Source organism: Sprattus sprattus, assembly GCF_963457725.1.
Source record: "Sprattus sprattus genome assembly, chromosome: 4".
Taxonomy (NCBI): domain Eukaryota; kingdom Metazoa; phylum Chordata; class Actinopteri; order Clupeiformes; family Clupeidae; genus Sprattus; species Sprattus sprattus.
This window is the reverse complement of record NC_137923.1, coordinates 13,037,742-13,060,950: the sequence shown is the minus strand read 5'-3', so window position 1 is coordinate 13,060,950 and position 23,209 is coordinate 13,037,742. Positions and strand designations below refer to the sequence as shown.

The 23,209-nt window shown below is 45.7% G+C and overlaps 1 protein-coding gene across 1 annotated transcript in view; it reads left to right on the top strand.

Moving 5' to 3' along the window:
* Positions 1-23,209, top strand: part of tusc3 (tumor suppressor candidate 3) — a gene marked incomplete at both ends in the record, with an annotated part of 57,064 nt that overhangs the window by 4,239 nt on the left and 29,616 nt on the right. Inside the window, 5 exons of the mRNA XM_080836377.1 lie at positions 12,755-12,924; positions 15,650-15,767; positions 19,220-19,360; positions 20,851-20,991; positions 22,106-22,195. Of these exons, the coding sequence (XP_080692503.1) occupies positions 12,755-12,924; positions 15,650-15,767; positions 19,220-19,360; positions 20,851-20,991; positions 22,106-22,195 (660 nt within the window). The remainder of the gene's footprint in view (positions 1-12,754; positions 12,925-15,649; positions 15,768-19,219; positions 19,361-20,850; positions 20,992-22,105; positions 22,196-23,209) is intronic.

Sequence of the window (23,209 nt, the reverse complement as noted above, 5' to 3'; positions counted from 1 at the left end):
TCCACCCTGAGCCCAACTGAATCACATACGCCAAACACACACACACACACACACACACACACACACACACTCACACACACACATGCCCCTATGTACTTTACTTGAATATTAGATTTTTTAGTTTGACCTGGAGGGGGGGGGGGATGATTGAGGGAAAAGAAAAGATTTGCCTGGTTTTGTTTTATTCCATTAACTGCTGCATGTTGTGAATAATTGATCAGGACTGCGTGTCAGGGAGCCGACCTCTTGACGGATGCTTTGTGTCGCAGAGTCATTTTCCCTCTGCTGCCTCTACCCCATCCTCATATATTTTGACATTTTTACAAATAATCACATCCGTGGTTATTTTGAGTCTGGGAAGCCAGGCAGCGGATGGGTTGTCCTCTGTGAAGTGTGACCGCCATCTTGTTTGGCATCCATTTGCAACTACAGAGACAAGGAGAGCACTTTCACAAATATCCTCTCGATAACGGAGGGAAGACCCTGTGCAAATGGCTTGAAGTGACAATTCCTGTAAGTGTCGGAGTCAAATATGCAGTTAACAAACCCACTTCACCGCCATCTTCTCAACTGGACCTTGCACCACTCTCGGTGATTGTCTTTTTTTGACATCTGAGCAAGGTGAGGTACTTTTCATATTTCAGGCCATGTGCGTAGACAGTTCTAAGGTAGTTGCATTCCTGAATTCTTGTTACTTGTATCCCACCTATTTTCACGACTGTCTCCTTTTGTGAATGCCTCATGTTTGCAGGGTTGGTGTCCATTTGCTGCTACTGATGCACTTTGAATGCATTGGCATGCTCAGTGTTTATCCTTTGGTGTCAGCCAGAGGAAAACAAATCAGTGAGCATTTGGTAGAGCAGCAAAGATTTGCTTATGCTTATTAGCTTAGGCTAATGTGGTGGGGTACATCCATATCTTGAGCATCCGGCTCAAGCATCAACGCTCTTAGGGAGATGTGGGCTAATCTTTTCCTCTTCCGCCATGTCAACACCACACATCCCATGCCAGTCACCTTCCCATTAGCAAAACCACCCTGATCAGACCATGCTACTGCCACCCACCGAGGCAACATATTCTAGCGGCCTTATCAGGGCCTGTCAAAAGAGCGTAATCTCCTCCTCAGCAGGGGGATGATCCAGGCCCTCACCCCTGGATGTGAGAGACAGAGAGGGAGAGCGAGGGAGAGAGATGGAGAAAGGGAGAGCGATGGAGAAAGGGAGAGCGATATAGAAAGATGGAGCACGAGTCATCCTGCCGTGAAGGATGAAACATGACGTCTTATCAGCTGTCTACCAGCCTCTGAAACCAGGCACTCTCCCCGACAGTGGGCATTAAAGTGAATATGACGAGGAAAAAAATTCATTAGGAAAAAATGAAGGGCCCTTGCTCCTCTCCATTTCACAGTCCAGCGGGTCGAGCCGTGGAGGGGTGAGTGGGAGTGTTGTGAGTCCAGTTCTTCTGGCTGCCAGAGATTTGGAGCATGGTTATTTATGTGTCCTTTTTTTTTTTTTTGCAGTAGTATTATCTTTTCCTTGTTTTCCTTGTGAAAGCCCAACCCAAGTTTTTCTTCTAAAGGACCCAGTTGTGTAGGCGGAAGAGTGTGACGAGAAGGGATAGGAGAATATCCTTATTTTTATGTGTTGGGCCCACACACTCTGACGTGGTCACTGTCACCCGGCCTCAACCCAGATCTGGCAGAGGACAGAGAATGGAGCGAGAGAGAGATAGAGAGTGTGAGTGTGTTGGAAAGACAGAGTAAGGGAGAAAGGGGAGAAAGGAGTCATGTTTTCCTACTGATTGCCTTTTAACTCCCTCCGAAGACAGCCTCCAACCTTTCGAGAGTGACAAGCTCTCTCCTCAGCACACAAAGCAGAATGCAAATACAGCAGGATGACTTGTATCGTGGCATAAAGGACACAGTGAAGAAAGGACTAAGGAAATCTTAACGTGGGCATGAAGCACTTACAGCTGATAAATGGACACCCTTTTTGACTTGAAATGCTGGATTTGGAGGAGGCTGAGTGGGTGCAAGAGTGCCTGTTAAAAGCCCTTCTCATCTCTCCTCCAGGTCAGTGCAGCGCACTTTTGCCCTTGATGGACATAACTGCCTTTAACCGCCTGTTGTCTTTCTACAAATGACATTCTCCTCAACGTGCAGCCAACGATCGAGCCCGTCTTCTTTTTTTTCTTCACTCATTACAATGCCAGAGGTGCTGTTAATAGGCAATGGCCATTAAACACACCCATTTATCCATTGGATCTAATACCCCTCTTTTTCAAGCCTCCTATAATTGACAGGAAAATTACATTCCTGTCCTGTTCTCTTGCAGAAGAGTTTAGAAGTGAAACAAAAAAAGTAGAGAACTTGCATAAAACAATCAGTGAAAAAAAAAGAAAAAAGCCCAACACGAAATTGAGTTGCTTTGTGTGTAATACGCGGAGTCCCAGACCAAATCACAGCACTAAATTATGCCTACTAATTGCCAATGATAAACCTGGACTCAGTCGGACTTTCTTGGCCCATCCCTTTAGCTGAAGGCCGGGCAACGTCTTTTATGCAGTCCCCTGCAGAGTTGTTTATCAGTTAATGTGGCTGAAGCCTCCACAAATCACACAAAGAAAATAAAGCGGCTCTTGAGAACTGCAGAGCTCTCATTTACGGAGACCCACCATCCCTAGCGCCAAAGCGAGCAAATCTTTCCTGGAAAAAAGAGAGGAGTTGCCACTTTTGTTTGGGAGTTGTGAAGCATTTGCAGCTAGGCTAACACTGATGTTCTCTTGGACCTAATGACCCTCTCACTCATCTCGAGTGCCCTCCCTCCCACATGCACCCACTCCTCCAGCCCTTCCACCCCACAGCCGGTCCTACCGCAAGCCTGCTGCCTCAGCAGGAGAGAGCGCTCTGTCCGCTGAGAGCACGGTGGGTGCCAGCAGCGCCCTGTTTTTATTGAACTAAACCGGAGTTTGATTTTGTTATAAACGTAGCATAATAAAAGGACGGATGGCTACGCGTTTTTTATTGCTGCGCGGGGCAATAATGAAGACAGCACTCACCATTCCGGCCCCCACCAACTGCTTCTCTCATGCTTAAAAAAAATAAAGAAATAAGCTTCAAAATGCCAGCAATATGCTTCTGCTGCAGTAAGTGGAGCTTGGTAGATGAGGCCTCCAGCAGATCCCAGACAGAATTCCCCCTCTAATTCCCACCTCCAGGTGCTGGGAATGGGAGCTGGCAGTGACACCGCAGGGATCCTCCAGCTCTCCATCTTTACCGCTGTTTATACTGAAAGGTAAAGGGACAGAAAGCCTGGGAGAGCTGGAGTCTTGAGACATGGCAGCATTTCCATTTAGTTTCAGGAGGCCTAGGGGACACAGCGAGGAGTGTCATGATGGGGAAAGAGGGCGGGAATCTGGGGAATGATTACTCCATTGCTGTGACAGCGGGGACCTGCAAATTCATCAAGATAATTGGAGCAGAAAGTTGCTTTTCTTCATCATCTTTATTCGCCTCACAGACTACAATGAAACTTTTACCCCTAGTCCTTATAATTAAAGATAAGGGTCTAAATAATACAGTAAGATGGAGAGAAACTAATTTTACAAATACACTGTACAGCCCTCAGTCAAGCCCTGTGACGAAGACCTTGTCTTGGCCTGCCGTTTTTCATCCCCTAACAACCGTGAAATGCAAAATCTTATTTCAGAATGACTTGCTGCCCCGTAAGTCACTCGAACATTTAATGAATCTAATAAGGAAATGAATGATTTTTGAGGGGGTGAGGATGGCAGTCAGTGTGCGGGTTATGTAAGCCTCCCTGTGCGGAACCCCCTCCCTTCCCTTCCCTTCCCTTCCCTTCCCTTCCTTTTTCCCACTTTGATTAATGAATCCACAACATAAGGCAGAAACCTCATTACCAAAGGTAAATAATGGCCACGTCATCTGCAGTGGCAAGTGAAAGCAGTGGAAGATGAAGGTGATATCTTGCATATCAGACATTTGGATTGACGTTCAGCCACCACATCAAGTTGGGTTATCGTAGTTATCGTATCCCCACATGGAGCAGATCTGTGCATGTTGTTCTGTGGATCACGTGAGATTTGGGCTCGGAACACTGGGTGCTCTTTGCTCTCATAAGATTAGCCTTGTGCAAGTGAAGAAATACGTGAAGTGAGGAAATAATGTGTATTGTTTTTTCTGTTGGTGATTGTGAGCCATTTGTTTATGTGTCTTTTTTTCCACTCGTCAGAATGTGATGCACTCTCACCTGGTCACATGTTCTGCTCTCTAAATGTATGTAGGAAGGGTACCAAGGTTTTTTCATTGTTGTTAAAGGCTGTTGTGCCGCTGTAGAGGTTGTCAGGAAGGTGAAGGAATGATTATGCCTCCAGCAGTCAAGCCTTGAGAGAGCAGAGGTCACTGCTATACAATCGCCACTGGACAGAAACAGGGAGGCAGTGGTAATTACCACAGCGAGGGGGGGGGTGGATAGAGAGCGAGGGAGTGGGAGAAGAGACTGGGTGTGCTGCAGTTGAACAGTGTAACAGTTCGTCTGCCCCTGTCATTTGATGGTAAAAAGGCTTTTAGTTTGGCTTGGGTTCATTTTTGGTCACTGCTAAGTTCTTCATGGTTCTCCTCTTGGTTGATTTGTGTAGGTGGAGGCAAAAGGCTGAATACTGCACAAAAGAATGCTACAGACTGCATTTCTGGAGCTGCTCCGTTTGCCATCTTCATGGCCATTTATGTAGCTGATTGTGTACAATGTTAAGTCTTTTAAAGAGGTAAGGGAGAATCTGTAAGATTTGCTATGTGCTCAGCTGTCGCTCACCTTATGCTAAGCATTGGCTTTGATGGTCTTTCCCTGATACTGAGTGGAGTGTGCTAGAGTCATTATCACACCATCTCTGGGATCTTTATCTTTTTGAATATGGGACCAGCTGCTTTTCCCTGTTCAGAGCTTGTGACATTATCATGCATTAAACCACGATTGAAAGACGACCCTACCATTGAATCTTGAAAGAGGTATTTAGGTTGAGCTATGTGGTTTCCTTCAGGTACAGCTGTGAGCTGACTTGAGTGAAGGAATCAATGCTCTGAGAGCCATCTCACCTGCTCTCTGCCCAGGTGTGACAAGCAGTAGACTAAGGGGAGATCTCATGAAGAACACGGACATGCCGACTAATAGGGGCCACGCTTGAAACTGTTACTGGGAGGGCTGAGAGAAGATTTCTGAGGGATGTTGCGTCAGAGCCACAGCTGGTGTTGGTTGAGCTCCGATGAGGAAGGGAAAAAAGTGTAATGTGCTCAAGAAGGTAATAGGGTGTAGAATTGGAATGTAGATTAAACCTTCATGAAGCTCACATTTCCGTCGGCTTTCTTTTTCAATGTTTTCCCCATTCTGAAGGTACAAGACTTGGGCCAAGGGCTGGGCAGGATTGCTAACCTTCATGGACATTTTCCAAGCAACAACAAGAAACATAATAAAATACTTGCAACATATTCCGGCATTAATCTTTGTTAGGGGAGGCTTGCCCAGACATGGTTAGCAAATGAGGTGCCAGTTCCGGCATCAAACAGTGAGGTGGAAGAACAGCAGGGTTAGCGAGCTGGCAGTGCTCATCTGTGTGAACTGGGTACCGGAAGATAAGCTGCCAGTTGAGACGAGAAACAGAAGGCAGACAGCTGAGTTCAGGCCCAGCTTTTGGTTGACCTGCGCACTCAATGCCCGGAGGTCACACACGGTTCTTTCCCAGCTCAATTCCGCTTACTCAACTATGGAACAGAAGGGCTGCACTACACCGTTTGAGCCACGATGACAGCCCTGAGAGTGTAATGCCCTCTCTCCCTTCTCTCTTTCTCTCACGCTCTCTTTTTTTTGGTGCCTTGGACAAGACACTCATTTTCTCAACAAGAATCACTCCAGGAGATGTAAAGCTGCCGGTGCTGAGAAGATTGATTGAGTGGCTGCAAGGCACTTTTTTTCTTTTTAATTTCAAGTGAAGTGAAACAAGAGGAGGAGGAAGGAGGAGCATGAAGACAGAGCGAAACACTGGTCTGGAAGGATGAAGGAATAGAGTTGTGGCTTGGACAGGATACAGATAAACAATGCGGCAGCTTAATCATTTGCTTGTTCCAGCATCTAGGATTCAGAGTAAATAATATAGGCAAAACCTGGCCTTGTGCAGACAGCAGTCATTGATTTTACATCAATACTTAAACACTCACTCATAACATACAGACACAATCAGATTTCATTGTTTCAAAACCATCGGAAGATACAATGCATTGTGTACCTTCACAAAGGGCATAGAAACCATTGCAAAGTGATAAAACACATGCTTTCTTTCTGGAGTGTGGCATTGTGGGTATTTAATCTCTAAGGAGAACCACTCTTTCACGTCCCTTTTCCCCCCTTCACCTTGAGTGTTGGGATGAGGTTGGGGCTGTATTGTAAGAGGGGAGTGCTAGATGGGGTGGGGGTCCAGGTTTTCTAGGCAACTAGATTGCTTGATTATTCCCTTTACCTTGTGCCCTTTCATTCTAAAAGGGCATGTAGGCTCGTTTTTGAGTTTGTCTGTGTGCGTTTAGGTCTTTTTGTCTGCATTTCCTTCCAGTCCTCCATCCTTAGTCTTTCCCTTGTGTCTAGTCCTCCTGGGTGACGTGATGACCCCATTGTGTGCCTGGTCCTCTCAGCCCTGATTTCCAAATCCCCCTCACTCAATGGGGGACTTTTAAATCCTTTTCTAGAGCCTTTGACCAAGCCATTTTTCCATCATAGAGCTCTCTTGTTGTGGCCCAGAAGTTGGTTAAAAAAATAATGACAAAAAAGTTAGTAAAAGAAATAGGAAATGATTTGGATTTCTCATGTATGTTACACAGCTGCCAGTGAAGCTAGCCTTGTGCCTCCTGTCAAAAGCACTTTGCTGTCTTTCCTGGGTTAGGACCCAGTGAAATATTTCATCTTGACTTGCCTGAATCACTGACAATAAGATAAACAAAGTCCAAAGACTATTGTGTTTTTATTACATTATTCTGTCCTAATTATTTTGTGATTATTTATTATCATTATTTTTAGTTTTAGAGCCCTTGCATTACTGTCACATACTTATCTTAGTTTATTATATGTATCTGCTATTTTGTCACAATACACAGAAATATGGTAAACTATGTATCCTACGCTTGTTAACTACATGGGAAGTCTTATGTTTAAGCCAATGACTTTCAATAAGTAGTCTCACATTCTTCCAAAGGCATGCATGTTTGTATATATGGTGTATGCATTCATATGATTACATGATGATTATAAAGCATGGTATATCCTGCAGTAGCCATTTAATGCAAATGTGAGAGAAGATTAATACAAGCTGGCTGTTCCCCATGTGGCGACGGAGAACCTCTGCAGATGTCCCAGCCCTGCATGGGGCCTCTGAGCAAACCACAGGAAGGAGAGGGAGAGAGGGAGAGAGGGAGAAAGGGGGAAAAAGAGAGAGAGAGAGAGAGAGAGATTGGCATTGGGGAAAGGTGTGAAAAAGCAATAATTGCAAATGTGTTCTGTGGTTTGACGTACTCAGTGTCAGATAGGCATTCACAGTGACAAAGTCAGCCTAATTCGACGATAGAATCCTCTTCAGTGATGACTTGCAGTTTTGCACAGTGCTGTTCATCACGATAATCCATCCCCTTCCTGATCTGACAGGATCTGTCACAACGGAACCCTCTTTAAGCCACACGATTCAAACAGCTCCTATATTATTATAATGTTGCCACATGCCTTCTAAATATGGCATGCCATAATCCTGGGTGAGACTCCATCTGCTGAAAGGCTTTGTGGGTAATGTAGTATTCTGATGTGGGGAGGAGTAGAATTACCAAACTTGTCAGAGTTCTCCACCATATTGTTTGGACCTTATCCGACCTTCACACTCAGACTTAGTGGTGCTTATTGCAGGACTCACCAAGCAAACAATTAGACATCCTGTAATCCATTTTCCATGGAAGGGCCCAAATCTTGTCATGGTAGTGTGTGAGCTGAAGAGAGACTTCCTCTAGACTCCTCCCACTCCTTAGGTGTTCAGTTCAGGTTGAAAGCGTAGCTTCTGAACCATGTTCGTTCATCCCAATGTTGCAAAGTGTGTTCATGGATACACTCACCCACACTGGTTCACACAGCTCATGGACAGACAGTGTTGAAGAAGGGTGAACTGATTTTGTAAGCCACATTGTGCCAAATGACACAGTGAAAAGGAAAGCCAGAAGTTTAGCATGGTTTATGAAGAAGGAATGAGATTGACGATTATGACATTCTTAGATCACAAGAGGCCCTGAAGGGTGAGCTATAGCCACTCTCTCATGCCTACAGCTTGATTCCTCGGCTTATCTTGAGAGGGGGTACAGCATCACCGGATGCTTCCACATTAATTTAGAACTGTCAGAGAAATGCCAGAAAATTGACTGCAATTGTCAAAATGTGGCAAGCAACCCCTCCAAGTCCCCCCCCCCACCCGTGCCCTTGAGTTGATGCAGTCACTGTCTGTTTTTAATTCACTAATCTGAGGAAAATGTAGTTTAGCATTCCTGCCATCTTCATGGTCTGGAGCCACTAAGTGCGAGTTGCTCCTGCAGCTTACTTGTGAATGGGGAGTTGTCTGTTTGCTTCAGAGTGCCTAGAGTCAGTTGTGTGGAGGTGAGGTACATCTAAAGTGGACTCTCCCCCTTGTGTGTGCTGAATGACTATCAGCTCCATGTCCTTATCCTTTCCATTAGCTCCGTCTCCAGAGGGTAAAGACACACAGGGTCACAACGACTCTGTAATCGGTCTAGCTCTGGTCATATCGAGTTGCATGAGTGCCAGTTGGATTGACTCCGATATGATTTGTGGTCATGCTCAAGGCAGAGATTTCACAGGACTTGTCTTTGACTTGACTACTATCAGATGATATGAAAGATAAATGCTGCACAAATGCTGTGTGGGGAAGACCTATTTTATTATAGCAAACCATGTAAAGACAAACACAGAAGGAGGAAGGTCACATTTGCTCAAGGTCAAACTGCAGTTTATGTGCTAAGGGTAAATCTTGACAATTAATTCAACCTTACATGTTATGCTTCACAACCAGCTAAAATGTTCATTATTTAATCTTATATTATGTTTGATAATTGTATCATCATTTTCATTCTAGGTTTATCAGTGTCGCAATCAACACTTACTGTATTCCATAGTTGGTCAGGGAGGCACCTTGGCCACTCCATTTGAGCACTAGTCTCACCCCCTTGATGAATCACTGAAGTGAGCTCAAAAACAGCAGCGCAGTGACACGATGGCATCTCCTGAGCGGAAGAGGAGGTGGGGGATGTGCTTTGTCTCCTTTAGTGGAGGCTCATCTGGGAACAACCTGTCCACAGCATCCGTCATGAAGCCTGAGTAAACCACCTGGTGGAAATGATTCTGGGGGGTGGGGTGGGGTGCGCATAAATCAGAGAAAGGGGTGAGGTTTTATGCCCGGACATCATGACATCGTTGACTTTGTGCTGTCTTTTTTAGGCATCCAACCCCTTGGTGGACTGTTTGTCTCCAGATGTCCTCAGTGGTCTTGTAGAACTTTGGCCTCCAAGTTTTTTTTTGTTTGTTTGTTTTTTTTGTGCTATATTTTGAGAGATGTCAACTTGCCCTGGTTCTCCTTCACTGAAAATTGAAAGGTGCATTTTATTTTAGAGTAAGAGAGTGAGGGGAAAATGATGGTGAGAAGGGAGGGGAACTGGGGGTTGGTGGTTGGGGGGATGAGGCAGGGGTGCATGGTGGGAGAAAACATCTATGTTTGGTTCTTGTTTGTAGCTTCTGAAGCGCTTCCTTGTGCGCTTGGCTGGCTTCTCACGCTGCTCCCAGAGCATCATTAACGGCCGTTTGATTGGCAGGCAAACTGACAGCTTTGCTGTCTGGAGGTGGTGGGTGAAAACCTATTCTTTTTTCCCCCCGACACAAGACTGACAACCTCACAAAAGAGACTAGGGACTAATAGTAGGGGCATACCAGAGGGAGCACAGACTGCAGAATGTGTGGGTACAAGAATGGCGCTGCCACACAACACCATGTTGGAATACCTTTAGATACAGCTGCCTTTTGTGGTGCTACTCTGTAGCGTTGGCTTAGCTTTTCTCCCTTCCCTGCTCGCATACATTGTTAGCTGTGCTGTATATGACCACACAAGCACGTATAGAAATGTCTATGTATGTATGTTAACCAAGTATGTGAATCAGTCTGCCAGCCACAAAGTGGTTGCTGCTCCATATAGCAGCAAGTTCGGAGCACCTAATTGATGTGCTGTCCAGAAGAATGACGTGGGTTGGAGTCCCCGCTCAGCTCTCAACCACTGACGTTGTTAGCCAATGACGACGTAAGCCATTGCCGATGGAAATAATGGCAATGATTCAGTTACTGGCTTTTGATAGAGACTCGGCCCTGGCTTTTAGTCCAGACATACTCTTGACAAACACAAGGAGCTAAATAATTCAACATGGCAGAGCTGTCAGCGTGCAGCACGCAAATCAAAATCCACTGCTAGCGCCAACCCTTCGTGTGGGCTTTATGAGGTGGTGGGGTGCGGGATAAAGAAAATATATAAAATGGTGATGATGGCTGATGACCGCAGGCGTCTGCTGCTGAGGACAGGTGAGACAAACAGGATTTGGAGGGGACAAGAAAAGAACAGCATCCCAGGTAGTCTGCCGTTGGCTGGGACACTTTAATTGAAGGTGCCAGAGATGGGCAGTGACATTGGTTCCCATGTGGGGTTTGAAGAAGAGGCCTGACACACGTCCGCCTCTCTCTCTCTCTCTCCTTCCCACACCACCTCTCCACCTCATGTCATGTGACTCACATGGACACGAACACATAAAGGAGACACACGTGTCCTTTATGCCAGTGGCGCATGCTTACCCCTCACACGTAGACACACACCCCCCAATTCCACACCTCTTAACTCCTTCACATCACGTGGACACACACACACACACACACACACGCATCCACACACACGCACTCACTTCCATATATACACACGCAGCTGTTTCAGGTAAGGGACATACACTGTGCAGGAAGCAGATGGTAGGGTGTGATGTGTGTGTGGGATGCCATTCTCCAACTGAGCACTTTTCCCATCTCAATCGTACAGCTCTAACGCCACAAGGAGGGCTGTCAAACCTGAGGTCCTTTGATGATGTTCTGTGTGAGCATTTGTCATGGCTGCGCTGGTGTGGAATGAGTTCTCATCTGGGAAATGAAATGCAAATGGAGCTTTGATTGATCAGCAGGAAGCACTGGTCATTTCTCCCTGCGTTACGAATGGTGTACATTCAATTCACTTTTGTGATTGGTTGGAAAACTGCACGCTGTTAGATATTGCATGTTAGTTGTCATGGTGAGAAAACAAAAAAAAATACCACCTTAGGAGTCACGAGGCATTTGCAGGGAGCTTGATTACATGTGTACCTTTTAGTGGGAAGAAAAAAGCCTGCATCAGTTGGCGTCATTTTGTAGTTTTCAGAAATTCTCTACGTTGGTGCTACCCTGTAAAGGTCATAGCATTCAAGACATTCGTTAGGAAATAACTCCGTGACCACACTGCTTGTGCCTTGGCACTAGCACTGGTATGCCAACAGCTTCAGGCGCAGTAGCGGTTTTCCTCTGCACGGCTCGTCCTAACAGTCACAAATGGTGTTCGGCCCCTGCAATGAAAGGTGTTGTTTTAGGCTTCATTGAGCGTCACAATGCGGCCATTTATGTTGGTTAAAGCCCAAGGCTGGCTGCAGCGGAGCTGGGAGGCAGTGTGCCATCACAGAGAGGCTTGTGTAAGTAAACACAGTTAGCAAAGAGTGTCAGGACCCCTGTGTGTTTTCATTTAATATCCATGCCAAGTAATTGGAGAAAATTAGCTGTTACCTTTATCGCTCTATGCCCGTAGACACAATGAGCACATAAGCAGTCCTTTTTTTTCTTTTTTTTTCTTCTTCTTTCCCCCTTCCTCTCTCACTCTGACCCGTTTTTGTCGGTATGAGGGCCCAGCTGGTATCTCTTGGCATTAGCGCACTCACCCCCGTAGACACACACATGATTCATCGTTGCAGGGTAGGTCTTCATGTGTCTCTCGGTTTCTGACAGTTCTTTTTCTCTGGAAAAATTCCCAGGAAAAATTAGGTCAGGGCTGAATGCTAGCTTTAAAGGCTAATATTGAAATGGATTCCATGGAGTGGTATTTTTTTGTCCTGTGGGTGTCTTACCCACTACCCCCAGCGAAACATCTAGTCTGTTCTGTTCTACTAAAAAAACGTAGTTCTCCACTCCTTACCTCCGGCAGTCCTCCCATGTTTATTGTTTTCCCTGCGTGCTTCGAACGGTCTGTGTGTTGACCTTTATGTGGAGCAGCTTTGCATTTAATCAACAGAAAAACCCTTGAACGGAACGGAGTCGTCACAGCTGTTATATGTGCACAATTACTGTTCAGACCAATTTTAAACCCAATTTTAAAGCATTTATCAGAGTCCCCCATTAATCACATGGTGCCACAGACTTGCATGGGTGTGTTGGGGTTCTTGTTGTGAAACTAACATGGATATTATAATCTATATAAGTGCACTGTTTTGTGTTTGTTCGTCCTTGTCTGAGTGTTCTTTTGAAAATCCTCCCTAACACTAATGTTCCCCTGTTCTGTTCATCTCTCCCCGATTCTCCCCTGCCTCTCTGACCCTCCCGGAGTGCAGAATATGTTGGCGGAGAAGGTTGATCAGATGATGGAGTGGAGCTCTCGTCGGTCCGTTATCCGCATGAACGGAGACAAGTTCCGCCGCTTCGTGAAGGCGCCGCCCCGGAACTACTCTGTCATTGTGATGTTCACCGCACTGCAGCCCCAGAGGCAGTGCTCCGTGTGCAGGTAACACCACACCACACCACACCACACCACACCATACCAAACCTTCTCCCTGTTCAACCCTATGCCCAGACAACATCCAAAAATTAAACTACCGCTGAACACTTTCGCTGAAACTTACATCTGAAACACAGACCAACACTAATATCTGTTCTGCTGAATCACTCATCTATACAATTCAATGAACCTTTACACACTGCATTCCCCGCCCTCCCAACCCCTTTTGGTGTCAACATCAGGGTCCCCCTCCTGAAAACCATTGCTTCTTAGCCGTATTCTCTCAAAATGATGTTTTACAATCCCAAGCAGAAGACATTTTAAAGAGAGGGGAAGGTAAGTCAGCCCCACACCTAGTCATGCCAGAACAAAAAAACCTAGTTTGTAGGTGCCTCATAATGTACCATTTCACCTCTGTCTTTTCCTTGCTGTAACCCCTCCGTAGCACTTCACTTGCATGTAAACACAGGTCCCGCCCCCCACGATGTTCCCCCTCTTACCTGCAGGCAGTGCATCTCTAGGAGGCTGAGCGGATAACACGCCCCCTGTGAGCTTGAGCTGATGCCTCTCGACAGAGGAGAAAGCTCCAGGGCCTCTGGAGACAGTGGCAACAGAGTTTCTTACTACCGAGACAATACACCCTTAGCATTTTTAGCTGGCAGATGTTCCTCTGCAAAAAATAGTTACAGATGAGACTGCGACAAGCTTACATCGAAAGCGTGACAAACTTCTTGGACACATGAACTTCGCTCCCTCCAGTACAAGTGTTAGATACCCCCTAAAACCATATTCTTAGAAAAATGTTCTGGCCCGCAAAAGGCCACTGACCATGCATATGCAGTTTTTTTTTTGTAGATGTAACCTTTAAGTTGCAGAGGATCCCAGCACAGTCAGACATATGCCAGACTTGAAGGTGCTTAGGTGCATGGTCCCACCGAGGTGTAATAAACTGGAGACTGGAGTCAGCCCTCCAGGGTAGGATTTGAGTATCCCCCAATCTCTCAGGAGCCCTTCGCTCGCTCTCTTTAGTTGTCCCTAAGTAGTTGCAGACCCAAAGTAATTTAAAGAAAGGGCAAAGTGTTGAAGGGCCTATTGAATGGGTGCGGCGTGTTCAGCATGGCGATATCCCATGACCCACTGAGAATATGGCACTTAAGGAGGCCTCGTTGAGTCCGCTCGGCCTTGGCTTCATTGAATAAAGATGGTGCGGTAGGAATAATCATATGTATTACAGAAATAGAGGAAGTTAATTTAATCCGGAGTGACCTTTAAATGCCCAGTCATCCCCTGCGTTCTACATGACCCATAATGCTTTTTTAATCATCTACTGTCTGCTCAAATCACATATTTATTTATTTCATTTTATGTATTTATTTTTTGTTTCCTGCCCTCCTGTTCCCAAGCATTTGCGCATGTCCAGGGACAATGTCCAATACGTCTGTCATTTATTTATTTATTTATCTAGTTAAAATGCATTAATATTTTCTGTCTCTCTCGTTCTCACTCACTCGGTCTGTCCTCAAAGGAGATGTCACTCTGGGATGCATTAGTTGCTGTCACGTTCGTCTTCATGTGGTCTTTTTTCCCCTCGATTGGGACGGACCATTTACATAAACGATACCATCGCGTCGTTAGTCACCAAGTGAGAGATAAATTTAGTGTCATGACCCACCAAGGAAGCATCGGAAGCATTGACGAGCACTGCGAGAGACTGCTAATCACTACGGCATCGCTGTCTGTGGCCCCACTCTCACTATCTCTTGCCAGCTGTAGCATTTAGCCCCGTAACGCTGACACACTGCTAATTGTCTCAGCAGTCAACGGTTTCGGAGTAAGTTGGCGCCGATGGCCCTAGTCACGTTTGTCTGTCTTAAGACTTGCCACATACGTCACACACCCCCCCCCCCCGCCCTTCTCACTTATTATTTATGCACAAGATAAATACTAAATGCAGCATTAAAGTTTAACATGTGTCATCATGTAAATTGGTGTCCTGTCGCCCAGGAGGAAAGAGGTGTTTTGTACGTTCTTTTATTCATGGGTGTTTGTGTTTTATTCATCGACCCCACTGATCCCTCTGAAGCAACGCCATTAAAACTGTCACAGAGAATTCACCAGATGTGAAAATGCCTCGTGCTGGAAATTTCAGGATGCAATAAAACACACATCTGGGAAAACACACACACACACGCATATATACAGCATGCATGAATTTCCAAACCTTCGTGGCAAACTTGGGAGAACAACAGTGTGAAAGTGAGTGCAGTGAGGACCATTTAAATTGTTTCTGCAGAGGACTTGTGGAAGGACAGTATGCACACTTGCCACTTTATTGACTGAAATTGGAGAATAATTTGCCATAAATTGGTGTTTTGGTGGTTGTCATAGCATTGGATGTAGACATAACTGTCACGGATACGTCTGTATTGGGCTGTCCAAGTGCCTGTAATGAGAGCAATTATAGTGAAGCCAGCTCTCCAATTCCCCCCCCCCCCCCCCACCTGTATCTCACTCTGTATCTCCTTCCAGGTCAACTACTAGATGGACTCTGCTTGCCTTCTTTTTCTCAGCATTTTTCTGTCCCTTCCCTTATTTTCCTCTTGGCCTAAAAGTCTCACCACAGGAGCTAAATGTGATTGTCATTACCTGCTATATTTATGCTCTCGCGTCTTCTGTTCATTTCACCTTCTTTCTCTCTCCTCTCCTCCCTTGTAACTGTTCATCCTAACAGACAAGCTAACGAGGAGTATCAGGTGCTGGCTAACTCTTGGCGTTACTCGTCCGCTTTCTCTAACAAACTCTTCTTCACCGTGGTGGACTACGACGAGGGTGCAGATGTCTTTCAGCAGGTGACTTTCTATATGTGTGTGCTCCCTCTCTCTCCCCATCTCCCTCATTCTCACTCTCTCGCTTTCTCTCTGTCTCTGTCTCGCTTTTTTTATCCGCTTTCTATCCCTTCCTATCTTTCTCTTTCAGTTAATTTGCATTTGCATGGGGCCTGTCAAGGCTGGTGCAGAGATTCTCTGCATGGTAATTAGCACAGAAGGAATAAGTTAACGAGAGAGGTAAATAATTAAATTAAGTCAAATCAAGCTGCCTGCAAATCTCCGAGGCTGTTCTTGCTGCAGTGCCTCAAAGGTATATTTCCTAAATTTGATGATGTTTGGGTGAGGCACCCGAGCTGTTGGATTGAATCAAGCTGTGTGCGTGCACGTGCAAGTATGTCTGTGCGTTTCTATTTACACCTTAGAGCATACATGTATGCAGATATCGGTGCTCTTAATTCCACCTATATAACCTTTGTCAAGTCCTTCAGGTGTCAATTTGTGTCAGTCCTGAGGAAATTGCAATAATTACGCTGGAAATGGAAGGCTGGAGCCTCCCGGGTTGTCTGTTAGGAAGTGGAGAAATGTCAGAGCGTGGAAAATGGGGAATTATCGGGATGAAAAATCCATACAGATTGACGTAGGCCCCTCCAGAAGTGCGCAGGACTCGCAGGCTCAACGCTGCACTGCTCATCGACAGATTTCGTAACTGGCAGAAGCTGAGCATTGAGCATGTGTCAGCGTGGGAAGCGGCCTGGCTTAGTGGAGGTTAGGGCCCACCCAGGGCGGCATCCATCAGTCATGGACAGATAAGAGCACCAACCCCCTCCACCCACCAGACTGTGCGCACAGACATACGGATCCACACAGCCACACTTACAGACACTTATATATACATATACACACACAATCGCAAAGCCTCACATACAGTCACAGGCACCCACTGCCAGAAACATAAATGAAACATACAGGCAGACACATCGTAGCATCACGTACGCATTCACTTCACTGAGCCGGATACACACTGGGGCCCATTGGTCAGTGTGTGATAGACAGATTGATGCAGGGATGCCACGGACAGCCAAGCCCTTCACCTCCACGGCCAAACCTTACTGCAGCAGCGGCGAAGCACGCCTCCCAGCCCTCCCCCCACTCCCTCTATTAGCAGTCAGAGCAGCAGTCGCGACTGTTCAGCAGGCTGTGAGAAACACGCGCAGAGAAGTCCTTAGTGTTCCCGTAATCCCTCATTCTGTCTCACAGGCCTTGCAGTTCAGCGCTCGCAACACGGTTTTAAGGAAATGAAGCTTCGTGCCATGTGACTCGGAGGAGCACTCGCTTCATCGCTTGCAATGAAATGCTGCAAACACGGCAACTGTGTTTTAAACGACTGCCAGAGGAGTCATACCTATGTATATTTAATACCTCATGCCCTATGCCCCACACTCCCCCCCGCCCCCCCCCCCCCCCACACACACACCCTTGGAGTGCTGTTGAAGTGCATTAAGCGGTGAAGTACAGTGGCGAATTGGAGGGGAAGAAAGGGAGAAAGCTCCTACTTAAGCCCTAAGGGAGGCAGTAGTCATTTGCATGTGAACAAACAGATGGAGAGGCAAGTGAGAGCCATTAGCTTTACCCGACATTTAAAGGTACCAGCCACTTGCCGGCAATTACACGATAACGTCCTGACTAAAATGACATATAATTACATGCAGATCGGTTCTGGGGACGATTTAGTCTTTCTTTGTTTTATTTTTTATATTTCTCCATTTGATTTTTTTTTTTCTTCCCCTCATTACTTCACTCGCACCTCTTTTTCCCCGTCCTTTGCTGTATCCCCTTATTTAGCCAAATGGATGATTCACCTCTCCTGCACTTGAGGCATGCAGTGGGTTTGTTTGAAGCTATTAAAAACAATAACTACTGTAATGAGTGGCTCTCTTTTCTGTGAGTTTTATTCCCCCCCCCCCCTTCTAAAATAATTATTTAATACCGTGTTTTAATTACAGAGAGATGGATTTGTTTTGTCACATCTCAGAGAGGGAAAGGGAGGATGAGGAGAAAGACTGAAAGAAGGAGATACGGACGGAGGGAGGCAGCGTGAGGGGACGTGAAAGAGAGGAGTAGGGCGAAACAAAGGCTGAGGTAGAGAGAGACAGATAAGGAGGGGGAAAAAACAGACTTCGCTTGTGAGCGAGAAAGTCGGAGACAGATGTGCAGAGAGAAGTGCAGTGGGAGCGGTAAAGAAAGAAAGAAGGAAAGAAAGAGGAGAGAGTGCGAGAGCCAGGCAGGAGTGATAAGTATTCATGGTGAGGAGCAGGCTGTTCATTAGGCCTGATGGCCACAGCGAACCCGTGGAGAGGAGAGGCGAGGCGAAGCAAGGCATAATGAAATGTTTGTGGTGATGGTGGCAGCCACAGATGAGTCAGCCACAGTGTGGAGGTGCCCTGTGTTGCCTCCCCCACCTGGACTCACGTGCTGGTTCTCATTTGAACATTGCCCCCCCCCCCCCTCCGAAAGACACACATACACATCCTGACACACACACACACACACACACACATCCTCAACAATACAAGGGGGTACGGGAAAGGACTAGTTGCAGTCTGCTCTGATTTGGGTCTACATGAAGAGCGAGCTCCATATCAGAACCCTTAAAGAAAGGGTTCATTGTAGATCTTACAGATCCCATTGGAAGGGTTTAATAGCAATTCAGGCAAAAACTCTTTTCATCCCCGAATACACCTTTGTAATACACCTTTCTTATGGGGAATTACATTTTAGACCCTTTTGGAACTTTACATTTCAGATACCATTTTACCAAAATAAAAAAATAAGCCATATAGCTATATATAATATATATATATATATATAAGAGGAGGCAGTGTGGAGAGATCCCTGTTGCTCCTGTTTGGTATGTGGCCTGTGTTTGGAGATTGACAGTCTGAAGATGGCTTTACTTGCGGTGGTGTTTGCTTTTTATTTGTTTCAAGGTTTCCGAAGTTACTTTTGATTTATTTGTTTCTGTCTTTGGTGTCTCCTCTTCTGTTCTCTCATCATCTTGCCTGTCTACACCCTCTGTTGTCCATTTTTGTATCTCCTTTTACCCATCCCTAATCTTTCCTTTCCTCAACATCTTCCTCCTCTTCCCGCTAACTTAATTCCACCTCTCCTATGCCTATTTAACCCCATTCTCTTCCAATCCATTGTCTTTTCGTTGCTTCTCCTCTCATCCTCTCCCTCTTCTTTCCTCTGTTGTTGATTCCCTTCATTTTGTTTCATCTTCCCTCTCCTCCTTATCTTTTTTACTATCTCTTCTCACCTCTCATCTCTTCGTATTTTTCTCATCTCTCTCATCTTGTCTGTTGTTTGAATTTTTTTAAATTTGCTGATCTCTTCTGCTCTCCTGTCCTCTCCTCTCCTGCCATCTATTCTCCTCTTCTCCTCCTCTCTCATTCCTCTCTTATGTTCTCCTCCAGCTGAACATGAACTCGGCCCCGACCTTCATGCACTTCCCGGCCAAAGGAAAGCCAAAGAGGGCCGACACCTTTGACCTGCAGCGCATCGGCTTCGCCTCAGAGCAGCTCGCCAAGTGGATCGCTGACCGGACTGATGTACAGGTCAGCGTGCATACACACACACACACACACACACACACACACACTTACACTCACATTCAGCGGGCATCAGTGCAAACATACAACACACACCCATGCAAACACAGGCCTACACACACACAGAGAACATCCACATAAATTCTGGTCTTGCGCACATGCACAGTCAGAGGCCCTGAGACCAGCCATGTGGTCGGGCCTCTCTGATAAACCCTCCGCTGATCATCTGTCGCGGGGGCCACGGTCTCCGAGGTCGGTCGTGGCGGAGGTAATCTCATTAGCCATGATTCATCTCCCTCCCGACTCTCCTGGGTCACTCGAGCGATGAATGGAACAAAGCACTTTGCACGCGCGCCAGACTTTATGCAGTCAACCACCGGAGCGCTCCGAGCGCATTAGCCATCCCCGAAGAGAGCGACGGAGCCATCCATATCAGTCCCATTGTCCTCTCGTCGTCTTATTGGTCACTGTGATCAGGGCAGAGTGCCTAAAAAGCAGGCATTGCTACAACTTAATACAACAACAAAAAAGTCTGATCTTTTTCATTACAATAGTACCATCAGCCACACTGGCCAATAAATCTTGTGATGCCACCCCACATATTGAGAATAAAACAGGCCGTGACATTGGGTGGCGTGTTGCCATGGAGTTCTCTGCCTGGTGCTGAACCACACTTGAATTATGGGATGGCAGCAGCTCCCCCCACTCCCACCCTCTTTCTTTATCGGGGTTAATCCAATAGCATTGGGAAAAAGGAAGGCCAGCGATGATGGCGGTGCGTCTCTGAGGCAACATTACGACCTTCAGCCAAAGGCACAAAACATCTTTATGGCCGGCGGGGCCTCGCCACTCAGCGCTCGTAAATAGTCCCGGAGTGTGGGAGCCCTACATCCAGTCTGCACAGGCACTCTCAACTGGTGCTGGCTCTCAGTCACGCAAGCAGCACACAGTTTCTGTTTCACAGTTTGCTCATCAGTTCATACCAGGAATGCACAGTCAGTGATGCACTCACATGAACACACACCTAGATACACACACACACACACACACACACATACACACACACACACACACACACACACAGAAAATGACAGTGGTGACTGGTTATTCATTTAGGTATTCTGATATTGACATTGTTGTAAAGTTTAATGTGCATTCCCCTGGTCTGATGCATAAGTCATTGCCTTGTCCTTGTTCACACCTTTGTGATAGTAGCATGTCATAACGGCATTTCACAAACCCTACATATTTATGCAGATTTGGTTGTGTGTTCACATCATTTCATGTTACCCTGTCATATATTTATTCTGTGGCATGACATTTGGGAGACACCGTTTGGCATTTCTTGGAAATTGTTTGACATTTGCCTTCTCACTGTCCACCCCAGCACCTCCAGCAAGCCCTAGACTAGCTCTTTTTCTAACGTCTCCCATGCCTTTCTTTTCCCCCTCCTTTCTTCTGTTCATCCTTCCTTCACGCCCTCTCGTCTTCTCCAGATCCGGGTGTTCCGCCCCCCTAACTACTCTGGCACCATTGCTCTGGCTCTGCTGGTGTCACTCGTGGGAGGGCTCCTCTATCTGCGCAGGAACAACCTGGAGTTCATCTACAACAAGACCGGCTGGGCCATGGCCGCCCTGGTACGATGGCCTAATACTACTGACAAAGGATGACATATCAGAAAGTCAAAATGTTGGATGAGAATAGGTTTTTTTTCTTCTTTTTTTTGTTTCTGTTGTACATCCATCACATGCTGTTCTATGAAAAGCAGGAGGGTGAGGCAGTGGTTTTCCTGATTGTGTGTGAGAGTGGGTTTGGTAAAGGATATCCTCACGGCTGTTATTCAGCCACAGGCACAAGGCTGGAGGCTGAATGCTGCAGGTAATGACATCCGTGAGAGTTTACTTAACCAACCCGATGAACACAACAGTGATATAGGTTTTACACAACTGTTCTTCTACCGAAATCTGTCACTCAAGCCAAGTTGAGTCAGAGAGACTATTTATGCACATTAATTTGTCCTAGGGCTGGGTAATGTATATAAATTAATTCAACTAATTTAAGTTTCTGTTTTTGAACAATGTGAAAAATGCTTAAATCGAGATCCGTGCTTCCTCTGCTCTCACTCAAACGCCAGTGCCAGCACTTCTCTGGAGTAACCATAGAGTTGCCGACAGTAATGCATAATGCTTTCTAGCTTTGAATGAATGAAATGACGTTGTTCAATTCAAGGTTGAAGTTCAAATCAAATGCGGAGTGATTACTAGCAGTTATCTAACTATTGTGTAACAGGAATTTAAGTTGAGTCTTCTGCATATCCTGTTGAATTCCTAACTAGACAGTGCATTAACTGATTTTAAAGCATTCCCTTTGCCTGTCACTTACGTTCTGTGTCATAAGGATTTTTTGCAAACATTACAATTGAACACGTTTGCTACATCAACATATTCTGTTACGTTTTGTTCTTATATACTTGTATACCTGTAAGAATGAATATCTCTTTGATGGCTAAAATAGTTTTGTGTGTTCTGCGGAGAGATGGAAGAAGAGAAGAAGAACTGTGCAAGTCTGACATTGTTACATTGTTTACTCACCAGAAAGTGCTGTGTGACCCCAGACCCTTTGCTTGAGAACAGAAAGTTTGTTTTCACTGTTTATCAAGGTAAACTGGAGTTCATGGAGACTTTGGCTTTCTCTGGTACTTTACATTCTCTCTCTTTCTCTCTCTCTCTCTCTCTCTCTCTCTCTCTCCAGTGTGTTGTGTTTGCCATGACCTCAGGTCAGATGTGGAACCATATCCGCGGCCCTCCATACGCCCACAAGAACCCACAGAATGGACAAGTGGTGAGTTATATGTGCTCCTCTAGATTTGTGATGCTTTTTTTTTTATCTCTCTCTATTTTGTTCTTTTCACTCCTTTGATTAGGCCCCCCTTGTCTGGAGAGTCTTTGAGTCCCCATCGTATCTTTACCTCTCACCCGCTCTCTCTGGTTATTTCACCACACACATGAACAGAATGATTACATGCCTCTACATTAATGTGGTATATCTCCTAATAGGACTTGAATTATAAGGGAGTGAACACGTATGCTGTTTCTTATGCAGACGGCTCTGGAGAAAGGCTGGGCATGTTCCTTCAAATCCCAGTCAACATCAAATGTTAAAAGAAGAAGACTAATGCAACACATTGTAATATATTGTAACATATTTGTACACATTCTAGGTCGAAACATTTCAAATGATACTTTCGGCATTAAAGATGCAGTCTATGATTCGGTTTTGCAATGGGTTGTTGATATTTCATCTCAACAGCCAATCAAATTACACACTTCCCTTCTATGCTTCTGAGGCACAATATTGATTGGCTGGGATTGTTTATGGCTCGGGACAAGCCACTATGTTTGTTTCCCATTTACAGAGGCAGGACTGTGTATAAACCCCACAGTTTTTATGAGCCCTGTTACGTCCCAGTTTAGGGTTCAGACGCAGCGATTCAGAAGTGAGAGTCGTCTCCCAACTAGAACCGCAAGATATTATGGAGGAAAAGTTAACTTCACTCGAGAATGAGAAGAATAAACAAAACGGCAGTTAACAGAATTAAAAAAATACCTTACCTGGGCCCTATTCGATGTAGCGCGCTAAGATAGATTCCAGGCTTAAAAAAACAACCTCCCCTCTTTTTGGTTCGGCGAAGCAACTTCCGATAAATTACCATAGTAACATATCACTTAGCACTAACCTGCTCCAGGGCAGGCGTACCTAAGTTAAGCTGGATAAACTTGCCATACCCCCGGCAAAAGGAGGGATCCCATTGACCAAGGAGTCATATTAGATAGTGATTAGCGTAGTTACAGTTCT